Below are 19780 nucleotides of genomic sequence, written 5' to 3' on the forward strand. Positions count from 1 at the left end.
TTGCCTTCTCCGCGGTGGCATCCCGCAGTGCAACCAGCATGACGGTCTGCACTGCGCAGCGCCACAACACTGATCGCCTTTATTGAGGCGAATGGTATGCAGGGTTTTGTCATTCGCGGAATCTGCTTTGTCAACGGCGTGGATTAGTCAGACGCCCCATAATGTTGTGCGCGAACAAACGTTTTGCCGAATATTACGAAACCTAGGTGGCCTAAATTTATTCCCAGCACATTACTATGGTGCGTGTGGTAGCTAATGTGTAGTTCCGGGGTCTGAAACCACAGTTCGAACATTGGGAGAAGATGAAACACTATGCAAGGTACCCTGACTTTCCTTGCGAGCCCTCCTTGTAAAGCCCTCAACGTGGTTGGCCATCTGATGAAGAGTGCGACTTGCGCGTAACAATTTTCTCTCCCGTGGGTATTACTACATAGCTATACGATGTTAAAGAAAGTGGTTATCTGTAAGCGGGGATACACTGAGAAAATGTAAGGGGAACAGAAGTAATAAGAAGCACGGAGAGCATGGACGTTATTACGCATTCGTTTTTGAAACGACACATCCATGGACATGACGTGCTAATGGGCCATGGACATAAATGGGTTTTCTGGCTACTCGTTTTGCCGCTTAAGTCTATAAGGGCGGTAAAGCTGGCTCATTTCTTAACATTCGTTCCAAGGAAAGTTAAGTGCGTTGGCGGATGGTTGCGTGGGCGTGCTTATATCCTGCCTATTATGTAAAGTACGCCATTAATGCTGCTGCAACTTACGGGCGTCCATACGGTTTAATGGCCCTTCGGAAGTGGTACTCGCATTTATATTCGTGATAAAGTGGTCATTGAGCGGCTGGCGTGCGATCATTAGAAAGAACCCCATTTTCTGTCGTTGAAAAACGACGCGATAACAATCAGCAAGCGAATTCTGCAGCAGCTGCGAGCAACTATTTTGCACAATCATCTCGCTGACTTCTGTTTGTGAAGAAGCGCGGGGTCTTCCACTTAATTAAATGCTGCTTAAAGGGACACTGAAGTGATTTGTAAACATAGCGGGATTAGTGGCGCAAATTGTAGTACGCAGCCTCTAGGCCATGTTTCGGCCAATCTCGGTGCTTTCAGGCGACCTGATTTAGTAGAAAAATACATTCTAAAGTGTTGCCGCTCCTCTCTGCATCATCCTCACCGATTTCCTGTGAAGTTTCGTATGACGTCAAAACGAGATGGCTTGGCTTGACTGCGCCACTGCACGGCTCGCCGACCCTCCGACAGAATCAGTCGGCCCAGCGTTTAGTCGGTCGCGCGCCGGTGGGTCGTCGCAATTTGTTCACTCAGCCACGGCACGATTTATGTCTGGAAGAATGTTGGCTCGTCGCAATTTGTTCACTCATCCACGGCACGATTTATGCGTGGAAGAATGTGATTTGAGTTTGTGAGTTTGTAGTCTGTATCAAGCTCTAAGCCTAAGTATCCCCACACAAGAGCACATCCGACGCTTTGCTGACTGGTAGGGTGGGAGAAAAATCTAAGACCAATTAAAGACGGGAGAAGAGTCAGCGAAGTTAATACAGCTACTAAGAAATTAAAATCAACGGAAACCTTTATTGTACAGAGTAAAACCAAGATGTGGGAAGCACGTTTTGCGCTGGGTGAACTAGCACAGCAGTCCGCAGCACGACCATGCATTTTTGATCGCTTTTCTGCCTAAGAAGTATCTCATCTTTACAGAGATGAGATATTTGTGGGAATTTGGGGGGCGCTTACGGCCCGATGTTATTCAAGAAACAGTCATCTAAGCTGCTTGGAATGCTAAAACTAAAAAAAATGTAAACAGGCTATACGATATTACTTTATATTTCCTAACCTAACAACACTGGCTTATGGCCGCGTGGTTTGGAGCATCAGGTGCATTGTTTCGCAATTCACCATTTTTGCTCTGTAACGTTCATTGCTCCACGAGCGAGTTCGCAGAGCGCGTGCAGACTGACAGACGCACTGGCGAGTTCTCGTTGGCGTGGCGTTGCCCTAAGCACCGACTGCTTGCGGGCACAGTGCCGAATCAGCCGACCCTTTGCCTAATGCGAACAGGCCCCCTACGATATATGCGCGAGCCAGGCAAGCTTCAAAGGTGTGGGCGAAACGTAGCGCATGTGAGCGTCTCCGGGGGCGCGGAGGGCGTTCATCTACTGGGTACGCCTCGGCTAGTGATCGTCAGGATCCCAAGCCGTGCTGGTAGGCTTATCTGACGCATTTTACAGTCGACAGCATGGCAGAAGGGCAGTATGCCGATTACTGAGATATCGAGAATGCCCAGCCAACGATAACGTCGGATGCCAAGCAGTTTTGTTTCACAGAATCTAAACGTAAACTGGTTTGCATTCTGATCTTGTTCATTGTCCAATCACATCGCATCTCGTATGCGTGTCGCTGCTGTTAGTAGTTGCGGCCGCCGCGGAATACGCATGGTACTATCTCTTATTTCAGGCTGTATAAATTAAATACTATTTTATCAACTGAATAAACGATGAAAAGTGTGTTTATTTGAGCCAGTCTATGCAATGCAAAAAAGGAAAAGTTTGGCAAATTCACTTCAGTGTCCCTTTCAATAGATTAAACGTCCATCAATGGCTACTCCATAACGCCAAAACCACAATAAAGGACGCGTTAAAAACATAAAACATTCCAATTAAACGGAAAAGACAAATTTTTGTTCTTATATACATTCTTATCGGAGTTACCGCCGGCCGATTCTCGGAAACCCCTCAGTGCTTGGAGAAAAAGAAAACGATATTCGGAAAGGCAACTACATTGATTGATTTCATTGATTGTAGGGTTTAACGCGCCGAAGCAACGCAGGCGATGAGGCGCGCCGTAGTGGAGGGCTCCGGATTAATTTTGACCACTTGGGGATCTTTAACATGCGCCGAAATCTCGTGCACACGGGCGTTTTAAATGCAGAGCATTTCAGTAACTCACGATGTCACCCGCGTTGACGTCCGTAGTCGTAGTCCGCACCCCTCCCCCTACACTATATAAAAAAAAAATACTATCCGGCGCCTGGTTTCCATCCCTCGACCCTGCGGGCGGAACGCAATGTACATGGTGCTCTACCCACTGCGCCACAAAGCCGACACAGAATGGGAGGCTTTGAACGCGCCTTATATCCTTTACTCATTCAAACTACGTCAAGAAGCTGCTGATACAACGCATTCACTACCACCAACTCCCCAAACACTAAACGTTTATGCAATAAAACCACCCCCTATGCGACGCATTTACTCGAGTCCCCCTCGCGGGGAGATGGGCCCAATTACGATGGCAGTGCAACGCCGGCACGTGCGGGGAGGAAAGAACAAAGAGAACAGAACTCCCGCTGGCGCAGTTTCAGGCAGGGGGCGCGCGAGCACTGCGAAGGCGGGAAATTTGAATTGCATGGGGTGGTAGCAGTAAGCGGATAACGGCGGTACAGGCCACTATGGCGAATCACTGCTCTGCATTTCCGACAGCTTTCACATTGAGTGGAACGGCTTCTTTTTTGCTTTTCGCCTCCATCAGAAAAGCGGCCGCAGCGGCCAGGAATCGAACCCGCGACCTCGTGCTCAGCAGCGCAACGCCTTAGCCACTGAGCCACCGCGGCGGGTGAAAGGCAACTACAAGTTTAGTATGAAACCGAATCAATGTGCTCTCTGGTGTTTTATCTTGGTTTATGAAAAGTATGTGCGCAAAGCTAATCTTTATTTCCCCCGTCTCATTTTCATTAAACTGCCTTAATTCTCTTTTCCGCCCGCTGTTTCCGCGCGTTTTAAATTGCCCATTTATTTTTATTTCAAGGACGGAATCAGTGATTGGGCAGCGTGAGCGATCGAAACGTTGCCAGAACCTCCCGCCTAATTTTCTTTTTTCCCTCAACGAGTTCTCAAGACGACTCCATACAGTGCAGGCTAACTCGAAAGCGTTGTGTGAATGTTTTATCCGACGTGTTTTGATGCTTTATTATACGTTCTTTCTTAACGAGAACCGCTCCTGCTGCCCACTTACTCTTAAACACTATCGCCGTCGTTCACCACATCTGGCGCGGCTTGCGGGAGTTCGAAAACGAACGGAGACAGAACTAAGGTTGTAATGTGAAGCGGAGTCAGCGGCAGCAGTAATTGGACCGGGAGAAAAAAAAAATGTTGGGGGAACGTTGTGTTTCTTTGTCGCAACTCCGCTTAAGGGTGTTTCCAAGTTTTTTGCGTGCTCAGGAATTCGCGTGATTGCAATCCAGTTTGTTTTCTGTTCCGTTTGTTTCCCCGTAAAGCAGGTAGGTCAATTGGTGACGTGCTCCTATAGAGCTGAATGCGCATATGATACCGGTGCTAATGAAGGCCCGGACACTGTGGACAGGACACAACAGCTCTGGACACTTTTAAGTTCTTCGAATTAAAAGACAAATGGAATGCAGTGAGATAAAAAAGAAGACAGAAAAGTGGGGGTATGGGGGGAGACGTTTCGGCAAAGCAAACACTACACCACGTCCCTGATACACAAAGTGAGGGAAGAAAAACAAATAGCAGCGCTGCTCGTTTGTATCACGACGTGCTCCTTGCTTAACGGGTGTTTTCCGTTTCGGTAACGAAACCTGGGCGTCATTCGTTTTCGCAAGCAAGTGCGCGGGCGCCCCAGTGAATCTAGCGTAGTTGTATGCAGCACGATGGAGGCTGTGAGACCGATCGATTCAGGTAGTAGTGTCCGCTCTCTTGAGCACCGTAGTAGCGGAGGGGTCCGAGTAGGCAGGCGTTTGGTGATCCGTCTTCATTTGTCAGCTTCAACGCCGGCTCGTTTGTGCATATCAGAGTCAGCTGTCGCGACGTTGGAGCATCCGTGTTAGAGTAGGACAGTTATACGTCCAGATTCGGAACGTCATATGCTCGCTGGTTAACGACGCGGCCAGATCTAATGCGCTAGCCAGATGGAGAAGGCTTTTTTTTAATTCTGGCATTGCACTACTGTTTGCAGTGGTTTTCCAATCTGGCTGTCTACAGTTACACGGAAGTTAAAGACTAAATTCGCTGCCTGCAATACGTCTTTGAAGAGCGAAGAAAACGAACCTATTTTAACAGCTGACCTGCACACTCTTGCAGCTTAGGGCACTCAGCTCAATATGTTCATAAAACTGCAGTATTTAGGTCGTCTGACCACGGAAATAACTTTAAAAATGTCGTGCATAAGCAACAGCACTTCCATAAGTATGAAGTTCTTCAGGCCGCAGCACGAGCAAGAAAACGACCTCGAAAGGCAGTGTGTTTCTCACTGAGAAGCACAAAAAGCCCGTCCGGAACAGGCTCACTATCGACGAGTCATCTAGTAGCGCTCCTTCGGAGCACGATAGTTTATCCTTCAACAACCAAGAGCAATCTCTCGGTACCTAACGCGAGCACGTTGCGCAGAATCCAAACACGGAACATTTGCCAAAGGGTGCCGACACGTGAAAAGAAACGAAGACAAAACACATCAGCTTCCGTTTTGCTCCCTTTCTATTTTGCCCGCGAGCTCTGTACGCGTGGCCGATGTTGCACTGTCAGATTTTCCACGCCGGGTGATTCCGACGCTCAGCGAGCGAGACGAGCACCCAGGTGGCCGCCGTCCGGTTCGCGTCGTCATCCTGCCTCGGTAACCGGAAACCGCGCACGGACGCCCGGATGTCCAGTAATGAATGACGACGCGGCACGACGCACCAAAGTAACCCCCGGGGGGAAACGGTGCGTGCATCGAGGCTCTCCCGCGAAGCGCACGTACTTCTGCTGCTGATGACTCCGCGGCTGCTAGTATTCCCCGAGTCCGGGCCTCGCGCACACCATGTCAGCGAAGAGGGGACGTCGTTTGGTCGTTGAGAAGGCCTCGGCATTGTTTCATTACAGCCTGGTGAACGATAGACTAGACTTGTTTCCCAGTAGTCGAAGCAGTAAACATCACTACACTAGTATAAATCTTCTCAATATTTTTGCACAGTCTCAGGGGAAGGGAGGTGGTGCGCAGGCTCCTTTATCTGGTAGTGCTGTTGGACAGTGGTTGAGGTAAGGTTGGGCCCACTCGTCGTCTCGTACGTATTCTGCGACGAGGAGTAAATTTACACCGCCACACGACGGAGCTCCTAACGTGACGTTTCAAATAACACATTCTCTACGGTTCCTCGTTGACAGGGGCGAAACGTACAGAGTGAGAGCGCATGCCGCATTTGCTGCTGAAGAAATCCCACCGAGAACACATGAGTGAACGCTGGGAGGCCGGTGACAACCTTAAATCTACAAACCAGAAGGAAAATAAAGCCAGTTTGGAGGAATGCAAATGTGCATAAAAACGTAACTGACATGAGAGAGGCAAAGGGAAAGAGGGGGAAGAAAACCTCATTGTAAAAAAAATGTGTAGGGAGGCGGGGATTTACCGACTAAAGCAGCTCCTCCAACTGAGGCATCTTGTGTGGCCAGGTCTGAACTGCACCCCGCCCCCTACCACTGCCCGCTGGTGGTCATTAGTGGAAGGATCTTGTAGGCATACCCACATGGTATGTATGACTCTGAGAGATGCATGCACACTAAAGAGGGGACGCTACAGAGAAGGGAATTCAGAAGGTTTAAGTTGAATGTAATGGAGTAGGGGCCTGGCTGAGAAGGCTCCCGTTAGGACCAGCCTCCGTGCTCGTACTTGACGCTGTGAAAGAGGTGCATGCATGGGCGGGCGAGTAGGGAAAGCGGGAGAGACCGTAGTGCTTTGTGGTGTGATTAAAGGTAATGAGCTTGCCTCTGGTGGATCTGGCGCCGTGGTGGGGAAAGATGTTCATGCCGGCCCAGTGTGTGAGCGCTCAAGCTCGAGGGCAGTGGTTATTTCATCCTCTTGCTTCTCTAGCCCTGCGTGGACAGGGACACAAATGAGCTCCACTGAGTTCGTGAGCGCGTTTTGTTGGAGAATTCGGATCGCCTTCGAGGAGATGTTGCCTCGCGCGCAAGTTTGGATGGCCAGATGTGAATCTGAGTTGGTGATTGTAGGTTGTGGCCAACTAGTGAGAGCCTGTCTGCATTTAGCAGGAGTCCATGAAATATTACGCGCGCCTCCTTCTTGTCCAAAAGTAAAAGAAAGGGTCCGAGCAAATGGTCAACATGCAAATGCACTTGACTTGGCTGGAGCTTTGTTTCCAGGGCAGTCAGAGATTGCAGATGAGAGATTCACAAAAACAAGTTTTCATAATACCAAACGGATAAAACGGGAATCGAAAGCAAGACCTGCGAACACCGGAATTACCTGCAAGCAAAGACCATAGGTTTGCGTGGGGTTGTACAAAAAGTCAGCAGTAGAACGCAATAAAAACATCTGCAGTTTAACAAGAACATTACCGGAAATTGAGAGTTCCACAAGCACACTCCAGATATTATATGCCTTCCTTTATATTTGCAATATTCATTTTTTGCATAGCATATAATTTCGCATAACAGCTAATATGTTATCAAACACCCCGGTTTGTCCAGTCTGCATAGATATGAGTCGGAAGAAGTATCGTTCGTCTCTATATAAAAATGTGAACATCTTGTCACAGTACGTGGAAACGTGTATGCACATTTGTATTTAGTTATTCATTTGCTTACCATAAGATTGCTGCAGGATGCATAAAAACTTTCATACGGCTTCTGTAGACAGACACCTTACAAAGAATCATCGTCGCAACTTTGTAAAACCAACAAAAACGACAAATGCTATCAGTTATAAAACTGTGGATCAAGCACAAAGGCGAGACAGCACCAGAAGTGTCAATGCGTTTATAAACGTAACGTAGCCACGAAAAAGATAATTTAACAATTTATTTTACTAATTTACGTATACGTGCTGCAGTGTAATTATAGGAGCACACGTGCACCTCTGGACGTCGTTTTCCTTCCGTGACTTATTTCTCAAATGTTCTAGAGTGTTCCACAAAGGTTCCTTCGCAAGTCACTAAGGGAAATGCAACTCTGTTTCATGCTCACACAAAGGAAGGTTTGAGTAAGAGTTTAAACATTTATGGCGGTGGCCGTAAATGCAAGGGATTATTGTTTTCACGAACGGGCACATGTAACCGCGTGCCTCCAAAACGGCTAGTCGACAAGTCTGCACGCGGGGAAGAACAGTTCTTTAGGTTCACAGCGGCATAGAACTTCCTACAATTTTTATTAGAGAGAGATCTGGAGCTGCATACATCTTTCAGCATCAAACCTTAGTAAAGTATCTGATCTGCATTCATTAGTTTTCTGTTAGAAATCACTAAACGTTGTTAAAAGAATGCGCAGCGTATGACAGCTTATTTTCGCCCACCCAATGATTCTTAATAAGGCAGAAACACCTCTGCTTCTTCGAAGCGTACAAGCGTGCCAGTAGCTAACACTCCACATCCGCGTGCCTTAAAAAAAAGCTACACACAGCCACGAAAGCGCAGTTAGTGTGAACATCCCACCGTGACACAAAATTAAATCCCCTGGGAACCATCCACGTGGACCGAAGCGGGCGCGCGCCACTTGGAATGTCATTCGGTGCTCGACAAGACTCGATTCGGTTTGCCAACGTGTTTATTGACACGGGAATCTGAGATCTGCGTTACCGACCTGGTCTTGTGGGGGAAAACGAAGCTGTCCACGTCTTCCTCGTAGCTTAAAGGTAGTAACACGGAGTGCCAGGTCACTTTCTTCGCGCATTCCGTGTGCCTTGTGGGAGGATGGGTGGCTGCGAACCACGTCAGTAAAGTTTTCGTGAAGGAGATAAGTTGAAGCGTGGGCGAGTTGGTATGCCATAACTAGAAAACAGCGCGAACAGAAAACAGCGCAAGGACACAAACACGGCGGAGTGTTTGCATCCTTTTTCCTCTTGTGTTTTCGCCTATTCGCGCTGTTTTTCATTTAAGAACTTTGATGATGATCCTTTCTTTCCTCCCTTTTTCCTGCCTCTGTCGGCTACGAGTGAATATCAGAAGATGGTAGAGTTAAGTGACAACATCTCATTCTTTGCTCAAGGAAGAAATGAAAAATTATCTCCTATCTCTGCGGGCTAATAAGCTTCGGTTGCATCTCCGTGGGATGTGTCGAGAGGCGCCCGGGCATTGCAAGTCTGTTTTAACACGAAAGTGTTTTATTCCCGGATACACAAAGATTTCACTGACATTATATCCGTCACGGAAGTGACGCCAGTACAACGGGGCAAGCGGCCTGTAAAGGGTGCATGCATGCAGGGGCTTCTTGCGGGGAAGCAACCTTTACTACTAAAGAGTATGTTATACTTAGGGCTGTTCGTTTTCGGTTTTTATATTTTAGCATGACACTGCTTAATGCCGGTATACACCAAGATATCGCTGACGGCATACCCGTCACGGAAATGACGCCAGTACACCCTTGCCGAAGCGACCCGCCAGCAGGACGTCGCTCGCCAAGCACACCCACAAGGCAGCCGCCGACCCGCAAATCATGCTCAGCTGCAGATTTCACTGCAGATTTCACTTTCGTCTTTTACCGATTCCTATGACAGAGAAATCACACAAGGTTTTTTTTCTCTCTCCCTTTTGGTGTCCCGCAGGAGGGGGCGACAAGGAGGTGCGGGTGTGGCTGACCGTCCCCAGGTGCCTGCTACTCGAGCCGCTGCTCATGAGCTCCCCGGCAGCCCGGCCGTCCAAGAAGAAGACGGTGCAGTTCGCGCTGCCCGGCCGCATCATCCGGCCGCTGCAATGGCGCGACGACGTCATCTGGGCGCGCGTCGAGTCGGCCAAGTGCGCCGCCGGCGGCGGCCGCCGTCACGTGGCCTCCTCCCCTTCGTACGGCGGACTCTTCCAACCGCCCGCGGTGGTGGTGGGCAACGCGGACGGCGTCACCGCGTCTGTGCACCGACGAAACTCCAGCAACTGCTCCTCAGTGGACTCGACTTCGCAGGAGGACACCCAGTCGTCTTCAAGCCGAGAATCAGTTTCGGTAGGGCTGCCTTCGCTATCCTTGCCTAACACTAGCACCAATGACGCCGAAAGGGCCGCCGCAATGGCTTAGTGGCCAACCAGTTGTGCTACCGACAACGAGGTCGCGGGATCAATGCTTAATCACGGCGGCTGTAGTTCTAGGGCGAATCATTTGCATACTAATCCTGATTTCAAAGGCCTGGCTGTCTGGCTGTCTGGCCTCCTACCACTCGAGCGTCGGAATACGACGCAGCAGGTGCAGCTGTATCATCTCAACGATATTTAACAATTTCAAGAAATTCCAAGTAAGTCCAATTTAAAGTTGTTCTGCGCCTAATTCTCCCAGGTTAGACCATGCTTCGAATCGTCGGTGATGGATTCTGCCAGTATTTCTTGTTCATATGGGTTGGGAAAGGGCATTCGCTTGGGCGCAGAGAATTCTCCGCAGTGCAAGGTCTAAATTTATTTATTTATTTATTTATTTATTTATTTATTTATTTATTTATTTATTTATTTATTTATTCATTTATTTATTTATTTATTTATTTATTTGTTTGTTTGTTTGGCTAATAACCCTAGCTGTGGCGCGTCCCATGATGTAATGGCGCGCACTGTAGCCTCAGCACGTAAAGCCCTGCATTGCTCGTTTAAACACAGCGCGACCGACGGCACGCACAATAAAGAAAATAGGAAGAGTGATCGTAGACTTTCTCTTTTTCTTGTGAGTCCCGTACGGTGCGCTCCGCCCAAACAATGAACCCGCATAGGCTGGTCTAGCTAGTCACTCTATACCTCAAACTGCACTTGCCAAGTACCAAGCCTGCGGTGGTTTAGAGGGTAGAACGTTGTGCTGCTCAACACGAGGACGAGGGTTCAGCGCGAGACACATGGACGACTGGTGCATGCGATTCGCATGCGACTGATCGTTACGACTGATCGTTAGGACCGGTTTTGGTGTCATTCGCTGGTCGGAGGAGGCTCACTATATGCGACTGGCAAGCCAGATGCAGCCGTGCCATCGTTGCGATCGTCCTGCGGCCACAGCCAATCAGAGCCCGAAAGTGTTATCGCTGAGAAAGTTTCTTTCAAAGCCCCGAGGAGGCGCTAGTGGCAATTCCGAGTATTTTGTGGGGAGCAGCTTTTCGCCGCCGCCGCCGACCCGTGCGCTCTGCGCCTGGTAGACACAGGTTGCCAGCGGTACTGACAGCATGGACGAGCGGAATCATGGATGCTAAATGTTACCACACCGCTGTACTGAACATATGAAAATGCAATGTATAACGTAATAGCACCATTCATTTTCGCTTCAACTTGATAAATGTTCTGTTTTCCTGCTCGGATTTCTCTTGCACAAATCTAAATCGGCCTGAGTGCTCCTAAACAGGAAGGCAACCATAAAGCAAAAGCAGTGGGCGGAGCTATGGTGGCCAGCGGAGCGGCGCCGACGACGCATCGCACGCGTGCATCGGACCATGTGTCTCAAATTCACGCGCACGAGTAGTCGTGGCGACAGTCGTAATGATCAGTCGCATGCCAATCGCATGCTGTAGTCGTGCATGTGTCTCGCGCTTAAGATCCCGGCTGCGACGTCTTTCCCCTTCCCCCTTGTTTTGATGGAGGCGAAAACGAAAACGCCCGTGGGTCAATATTTTTAAGCGCGTTAAAGAACCCCAGGCTGTATTAAAAAAAAAGAGACATATAAGTTCACAAACCCAAAATCCCGGGCCATCTCCACTAACGCGAAACCTGAGTAGAGGCGAAGCATGCAGTGTATGAGTGTATTATGCAGTTTCGATGATCCGGTTTCGATGTATGATGCGGTTTCGTAGTTACGATGAAGTGCATAATGCGGTTTCAATGCTTAGCGCTTGGCGTCTTAGGCCTTGGCGCCTTGGCGTTTTGCCCACGGAGATGAAACCGTTAAAGGGTGGAGGTACACACATTTGCTGTAAGTCTTGTGTCTTTGAAGCACGAAACGTTCTAGCGCGAGGCCTTGGAAAACGAGTGTCCCGGTGTTTTCTTTTAGTACGCGTTTTTCCCACGAAGATGAAACGTTCTAGTGCGAGGCGTTGGAAAGCGAGTGTCCCGGTGTTTCAGTACCGTGACTACATAAACTACGACGACATGAGACGCCGGCCACCCGAGCCCGTAAGGGGAGTCACCCCTAATAACTCGCTGCCCTGCAATAAGACGCGCTTCATAGCCCAGGTGCATGCGTCGAAGCGAAAAACTACTACATTTTGGAGTTCAGTAGCCCTTTCCAGGTACTGTAAGAGGAGCAAGTGTTTGTTTTATGTGTATTTTGGCAGCGTCTGATTCAGGGATAGCGTTTTGAATGACAGCGTGAGGTGGGCCTTTATCTAGAGCTGTACTCGGAACGGAAAGCGGATTTCTGTTCATTGTAATATAGGTTATCCTGACGCTGCAACTTGTAAGATGGCAGCGCCCTTGAGAGGACGGATAATAGATCTGTTCGTTCGAAAAATATATAAGCGAGTAGCTGCACGCAGCAAGCAGAAAGAGCGCAGAAGTCCGCAAAGCAGTAATTTGCAGAACAAAACAAGAAAGTTTTGAGAGGACAATGGATATAAAGGAGAAAAAAATCTATCCGAGAGTAGCTTTTCGTTGTCTCAGCTGACGGAAAATTTTTATTAGTAGCAGTAGCGGCGGTAGTAGTAGCAACACTTTACTTCAGAACACAAATCAAACGCTAAAATTTGCGTCGCTACCACCCCAGGCTGAGCTGGTCCTCTCCCTAAGAACAGGGAGGGGCTCAAAAATAGGATTTAAGATCGTCGGGACTAGCGTCACTAAATAAAGGCTTATTAAAGCGTAGCCTATTTAGTGTAGCGTAGCTTATTTAGTGACGTAGCTTATGTAGCGTAAAGCGTAGCTTATTTAGTGACTCTAGTCGGGACAATACAAGAGAGTGTGCGAGGTTGGCATGGAGTTCGGGGTAGCTTAGGCAGGATGCGCAAGAGCAAAATCGATATAAATGAAGTTGCTGTGCTGTAATGAGTGGGCTCGCCTGTATTGATTGATTGAATGAATAAACTTCATTCAAGACAGCAAGCGCGATAGTAGGGCGCCCGCCCGGTGAGAGGCGTCCTCAGTCCAGGATGCCTTGGAGGTGACCCGTCCGCGTTGCCCTCTCTACCACCACCATGCGCTGGGTGGAGGGGTCGGAGCTGGCCGACCAGCAACTCCACCCACCTGCTGTGTGGTAACGCTGGAGAGTGGCGGTTGGGTAGGGGTGTTGGGGCATTCTACGGTAATGTGGTAGAGAGCTCCCAGGTTTGGACAAAACGGACATGTGGTTCGGTATTGGGTAGGGAACATGGCGGGGTACAGTGTATTGTGGGGGAAGGTGTTTTTCTGTAGCTTGCGTAGTGTAACTGCGTTGGTCCTGGAGAGAGTGTGGTGAGGAGGTGGGTATTTCCTTCTTTTTAGCCTATAGTGGGCGAGGATGTCGGCGTATCTGAGGATACTTACGGAATATGTAGTCCTGGGGCGTTACAACGGCTTTATTTCTGTCTGTCTGTCTGTCTGTCTGTCTGTCTGTCTGTCTGTCTGTCTGTCTGTCTGTCTTTCTTTCTTTCTTTCTTTCTTTCTTTCTTTCTTTCTTTCTTTCTTTCTTTCTTTCTTTCTTTCTTTCTAACATATAGCGGCTGTCCTTGTTTCCTTTTCCATATGTTCGCACAAGAATCGGAAAAATCAGCGTTGCAGGATGGTCGTTTTTGCGGTCAATGGGAAGTGTTTGATCATGAACGTTGACTCACCAGCCGCTCAAATGAAGCGCAGAGACGACAGCTCAGAACAACAGCGCGGCAGACCAACGTGTTTGTGAAGTGAAAGAAATTCAAAGAACCCTCAAAATTCCGTTTTCCTTGCTGCGCTAGCGTAACCCGTCCGCCGTGCAGAGTATCGTTGGTACGCGTGAAGCGTTCACGATTGTTGCAAAAGGCTCGGAATGTCTATAGAACCCCTATTGCCACACGTTGCGTCCAGCCACCTCGTTTGGTCTAGCAAGCGACGCTAATTCCCCCGCAGTTTCGATATTTACGCTTCGTAACACGGGATAACTTTCCCATTCACACGTCCATCCAGACTAAACGATGTTCAAGAAGTTTGCTATGTGAGAGCAAAACATACAACGAAACGCAGTATACGGCGCCCGATGCAGGGCTATACTTCCTTTTCGCGCTTATCCGAGCGTGCATTAGTCTACACAAACCAAAAACAAATCAGGGCTCGCTGTTCGAGCGAAAAGGGCCATTCAAGCCGAGAGCGAATTGAAGCCTTCGGGGGTAGTGCGCGTGGCTGGAACTGGCTTTACGCTTCACAGGCATCTATTTTCTCGCTTTCTTCTATAGCCTGGAATTTGCCACCCCCCCCCCCCCCCCACACACACACACATACACATTCTCTGTTCCTTTATATACATTATATGCGTTTTTATTTCGTTCCTGTTTTTAGACCCCCCCCCCCCCCCCCCGGTATCCCGCGCACGCGACGCTGTCGTACTTCTCTGAATCGAAAAAGGAACGCTTTGGAAGGGCAAAGGCACAGAAAGTGGAAAAGACCAGCTTCATGGCCGTTCAATCTACGACGACGGCCTTGCCTGCTCTAGCAAACAGGAGCTGCAATTGTGTGTCCCGGCCTGTCCTGAAAATCCTATTTTCAGCAAGTAACAATATGTCTCTATGAGTGCTATTTTGTCGGAGAAACGGAGCAACGAGTTGAGACAGACAGCGAAACGCAGAATGTATTGGTACCGACGGCCTTGTACCGCACGTGGCACACAAAGCGAACACGGAAGAACCTGAGTGCTTCCAGCTTTTACCAGGGAGGAAAGCCGATCATTATTTTGGTCGTTTCAACTCAGTGTCTGTCCCTGTCACCCATCAAATAGCATCTTGGTCCGGCCTGAAGCCGTCCCGCGCTTTTGCCGAAGAAGCTGGAACGCGCGTCGTCGCCATTAATTTCCCGTTGTTGCCATCGACGTGGTACGCTAACGCCGAAATGGTGATCGGTGTTGCCGTCGTCGCCTGTATCAGTGCTTGGGATAGACCTGAAGTTAAAGAGAAGCCATCCAAAATGACCTCGTCGTGTACGTCGACATGTGTGCAGCCAGTAAGGTCGTCTGGCCTTTGTTGTATTGCCCTTATGCGTTGTGTAGGGGGCCCAGTCATTTTTAATGCGGGTCATTATTGAGCTACCTCCATCCCGATAGGCATTCCTGTCGATATGGACTTGTAAGAAAAGAACGAGCTACACCCGCGCCGAGCGTGCACGCACGGAGCGGCAGTAAGTGCTATTCACATGTTCTCTTCAAATACAGGTTCACCAGAAGAACGCGAAGCGTGATTGTAGGCCAGTCATAAGTAACACCGAAGCGTCGGGTTGTTGATACACCTGCTCAACGTGCCGCTCGCCTAACAAGTGTACGCGTAGCGATGCACCTTCATTTCCAAAACAGGGAAGACGAACGACATGTAGGCTCTACGTACCGTTGGCTCTGAACATGGTTCCGTCTTTTGCACCCGTCGTTTCGCTTTGTCGTATTCATAACGGTTTCTTTAAAAACAATTTAACAGCGGAGCTGTTTTTAGCTGCTCGTAATGTGTGGCGCGTAACGCGTTAAAAATACCAAGAAAATGCCGAGCGCTCGTGAGCGCGTGCATCGCGGTGACCGCCGACCGTCCCCGACACGCGCAGTGGCTTTGGCAGAAAAAAAAAATTCCTGATGAAACTGGCGAAAACTCCGAGGAGCGAGAAAATGCCGAGCGTGCCTGTGAGCACGTGTCTCGAGGTGACCGCCGATCGTCCCCGGCTCACGCAGTGGAAGTAGGAAAAAAAAAAAAAAAAAACTGGCGAAAACACCAAGCAGCACCTCGGGTTGCCTAGCAACTAGCAAAGCCACAGCTGGCGCAACACCGGCTCCACGGAACCTTAACGCTACTCCAGGGACGCCGCGCATGCGTCGTGCACGTACGCGCCGCCGCTGCGCCCTATCTGTCGTCAAGCGCTACCGCGCATGTAATGCTTGGTATGAGGAACATGACGATATTGATGCGTATACTGAACAGTGACTACTACTAGCACAGTGCCAAGCGGCGACAGAACATGTAAATAAACAATTTCAAAATTGCAAAAATGCTAGGTGATGGGTCCTTCAGTGCCTATGTAGAAAGAAATCCTGCAGCTTCGCTATGGTCCGAGCTTTGCGCGACTTAGTGCAAGCTTCGCCAGTTTTTTTCTTTTGTAGCGTAAGCTACACTGGCCGAGGTTGAGCGGTTTCGCGTGTGCCGTGAAGGGCCGTTCTGCGCAAGCACGAGGTGGATTGTATTGGTTTGGATCGGATCGGATCGGATTGGATTGGATTGGATTGGATTGGATAAGGATTGGCTTGGCTTGGTTTGGATTTGATTTGGATTGGATTGGATTAAATTGGATTGTGTTTGATTGAAATCCAATACAATTGGAGTACGGGTGTGTAGAGAATTGGGTCTGCACATTCGCCGGTCTGCGAATTCCAGAGGAGTGACGTCATAGCCGCGGCAGACGCACTCGCGCCGGCGCGTGCCTAGCTCTGCGCCTCCGTTGCCCAGTGGCCAAGTCTGACGCTGCGCCGGAGCCGCTTCATAGCCGTTTCGCGTGGCTCCTAGCTGCGCATGCTCGAGGAGCAGTGACTGGACTGGACTGGACTGGACTGGATTGAATTGGATTGGATTGGATTGGAAAGCGTTTTAGCAGCAGTAAGCATGATAATCAGCTAATCCTAGGCAACCAGAAAAGCTAAGAATAGCCAGCTGAACCTTAGCTCACTCTACGCATATCCTGGCATAGCCGAGCTAAGCCATTGCTAATTTTTTTAATAGAGTTCCCAGACTATAACGCCATGCCTGTTCGATGATGATTTAAGCTTAGTGCGATAACGATATCCGAAACAGTTCTCTATGATAGGGCACCGCATCGGATTTTACGGCGAAGATGCATGTGGCTACGCCGACAAATTATCTGCGTCCGTGCATGTGCGCCATTGCGTCGAAAAAAAAGTGAACCCGTGTGATCGTTCGTTCGTTCCAAGGTGAGGGGTGTGGATATGGGGATAGGGGATGGAAGGCTTAGGGCAAAGCCTCCCATTCAGTATGTGCCAACTAGCCCAACAGCACGTTTTTTTGAAGGAGGATAGGAGGAAAAGACTAGGTGCGCGTGCCATCAGAAAATGTGCGGGGTCACCGCGCGCTCTTGGCGCAATAACAAGAGCTATTGCTGGACAAACTTCGGCTTCGCTTTGCACCGTGCGTTCACTGCACGTTCGCGCCGGCGGCTCTGCGCACCGTCTTTGACTCTGAGCTTTGCTTCTGGTGCAATTGCAGACGCGGTATTTGCTGCTGCAAAAGCGGCTGTCTGGCATTTGCTTTTACAGGACAGCTGGCTATCGCTCGACGAACTTGGTTTAGCCGAGGTCAGCCACGGTTAAATTAATGCCTATGGTTGCATTTATGCATCGTGACCGAGACGCAAAACTCTTTTTTACGGATGGCCGCCTGCAACGCTCAAGAGAAACATAGTTTGTTTATACTCTTCGCCTAAAATTTGTGTCACCTCTATGTCGTGAGCTAAAACGCTTCGCTGGTCATCCACTTTCACCGAGAGGAATGGCGTATAGTTCTAGCCTTTACATCTCTCTCAGGTGGTGACATCAGGAGCAATGTCTTTTTAGCTTGCTTGTCTATCTCCACGCAAGTTCGTTGCACCCCTCTCTCCATTCTTTCTCCAAAACGAACACAAAATACATGCAAATATAAGCAGGGGTACGATGAGATCTGACGAAGACATCCAAATTAATGCTAAAGAGGCTTGTGGGTTTAAACATGCCGACTACTGCCATTAGCGTGAACTTCTGCAAACACGGCGTCGTGAACTTTGCGGGCGCATAGTCGCGCTGGATATGACGGGGATCCTATCTCGCCTTTCAAGGTGATGTGTGGCTTAACTGCGTTTTTTGTATATGTTGTCTTAATCTTCGCAGAAATAAACACAATCGGGGTTTTCCGTGCCAGTCATTGGGCCTTGCCGGTTTGTTAACGAGGAAACTTTTCCAGCTACATTTTGGACTTTCAGTTTCCAGATCCCCTCCACCGCGAGCGGGCGCCCTAACAACAGCATCTGTTGTGCTCATTCAAATTTTTTTCATTTATCCTGTCAAGTCTCAGAGAAAATGCGTAGGATCGCGCGTTCGCCAAATGTGGACAGCCGAGATTTACGCAAGGGTTCTTCAATTAGCATTAAGCTGCTGCGCATGCGTGTGTGTTTGTGTGGAAAGAGGGCATTATAGAATGAAAGTGTGGGATGTGAATTAATGGAGGTTGTTTACTCGGAATTTCTGCGTGGGAAACAATGGGGAAAAAACTCTCCAAATACAACTGGATGCAACTGTCACGCTTAAAGGAAATGTTGAAACTGTTCATGAGTTTCACTAAATTGAATCGAAAAAGACATTAAGGAATAAATGGGGCAGCTTCACATTAGTGGCGCGAGTACTGGTTTGCTCTCGCATCCAGCGTGGCATGGAACATGCAGCGTGCAGCCTGGGATGACGTATCACGTCATTACGTGCCGCTATCTTCCATCGATCCCAACTGCAAATTCAAAATGCCACCAGGACTCTCCAAGCGGGTAGAAGCAATTCTACATCGCATGCGGTTGAATGTCGCATACACGCGCAACTTCCTCTTTAAGATGAAACAAGCTACGTCGCCACTCTGCCCACACTGCGATGTGCGACAAACCCTGCAGCACCTGCTCTGTGAATGTGCTCGATTCAGTGCTCAAAGAGCGTCCCTCGCAGTGGCTTTGGGACTGCCGCTTTCCGTGGACATGCAGCTAAAGGACGTTTTCGGACCATGGGCTTGTTCCAAACGTGCTTTGCGGGCTACAAAAGCTCTGATAGAGTACCTGCAACACACAGGTCTAGACCAGTCACTGTGAATAACTCGCCGTTTCTGTGCGCATAAAGTTCTTGAACATCATCGCCATCATCTTCCTCACATCAACTGGCGTAGCAAGTTAGGCGTTTTAGACCGGTTAACATCGCCAGACTTCATTAAAGATCTCTCTCTCTCTCTCTCTCTCTCTCTCTCTCTCTCTCTCTCTCTCTCTCTCTCTCGCTCGCTCGCTCGATTTACATTTAACATTCTGTGCGGGTGTGTCTGTGCTTGTGACGTGCCGTTATGGGATCATTCATTGCAGATGAACGGGCTGCCTTTTCAGCTGCAGTGGACGATCCCATAACGGCCCGTAAAAAGCACGGGCAGGGACGTACACAATAAAAATAGAAAAGTAAACTATGATGTAACAACGAGCTCTATTTCGGAAGGCAGTGCAGCCGGAAGGCGATCCGAAAGCAGAATAAAAGATAATTGGGCAGTTTCGCACTAGAGGCGCAAAGACTGGTCAAACAGGGAAGCTGGCGGCCCCACCCAACTTATTGACAGCGAAGCTGTTATTACTGGCCGTAATTCTCGCGTTGCAAAAAAACTCCCCGAGCGCATACCAACTTACGGAGATTGGCCAAGATTGGCAAAAAAAAAAAAAAATCTAGCGTTCGCCATAATCGTGGCAACACTGGCTCGGAACAAGAAAGTCACGTCATAGCGTACGCCCCTCGTTCGTTCGTTCTCGTGTCGTCGTGTGCATTCGCTCGGTACCGTAGAAAAGCTGTCGCGCGCGGCAGAGTCTAAAAGACACCCTGCTTGGGAAAGGTCACCGCGGCCACAGCATTCTCTAAAAGCCATTATGGATAATTGGAGACATGGCTACGAGTGTGCCACTCCTTCCCG

The 19780-nt window shown here is 49.1% G+C and overlaps 1 protein-coding gene across 1 annotated transcript in view; it reads left to right on the forward strand.

The window, feature by feature from the left end:
* LOC144170109 (uncharacterized) overlaps window positions 1-19780 on the forward strand; it is a gene marked incomplete in the record, with an annotated part of 189025 nt that overhangs the window by 71451 nt on the left and 97794 nt on the right. Inside the window, 1 exon segment of the mRNA XM_077699680.1 lies at window positions 9563-9951. Coding sequence (XP_077555806.1) covers window positions 9631-9951 — 321 coding nt within the window.

Source organism: Haemaphysalis longicornis, unplaced genomic scaffold, assembly GCF_048455015.1.
Source record: "Haemaphysalis longicornis isolate Haplotype H1 unplaced genomic scaffold, Haemaphysalis longicornis Haplotype H1 scaffold_2, whole genome shotgun sequence".
Taxonomy (NCBI): Eukaryota; Metazoa; Arthropoda; class Arachnida; order Ixodida; family Ixodidae; genus Haemaphysalis; species Haemaphysalis longicornis.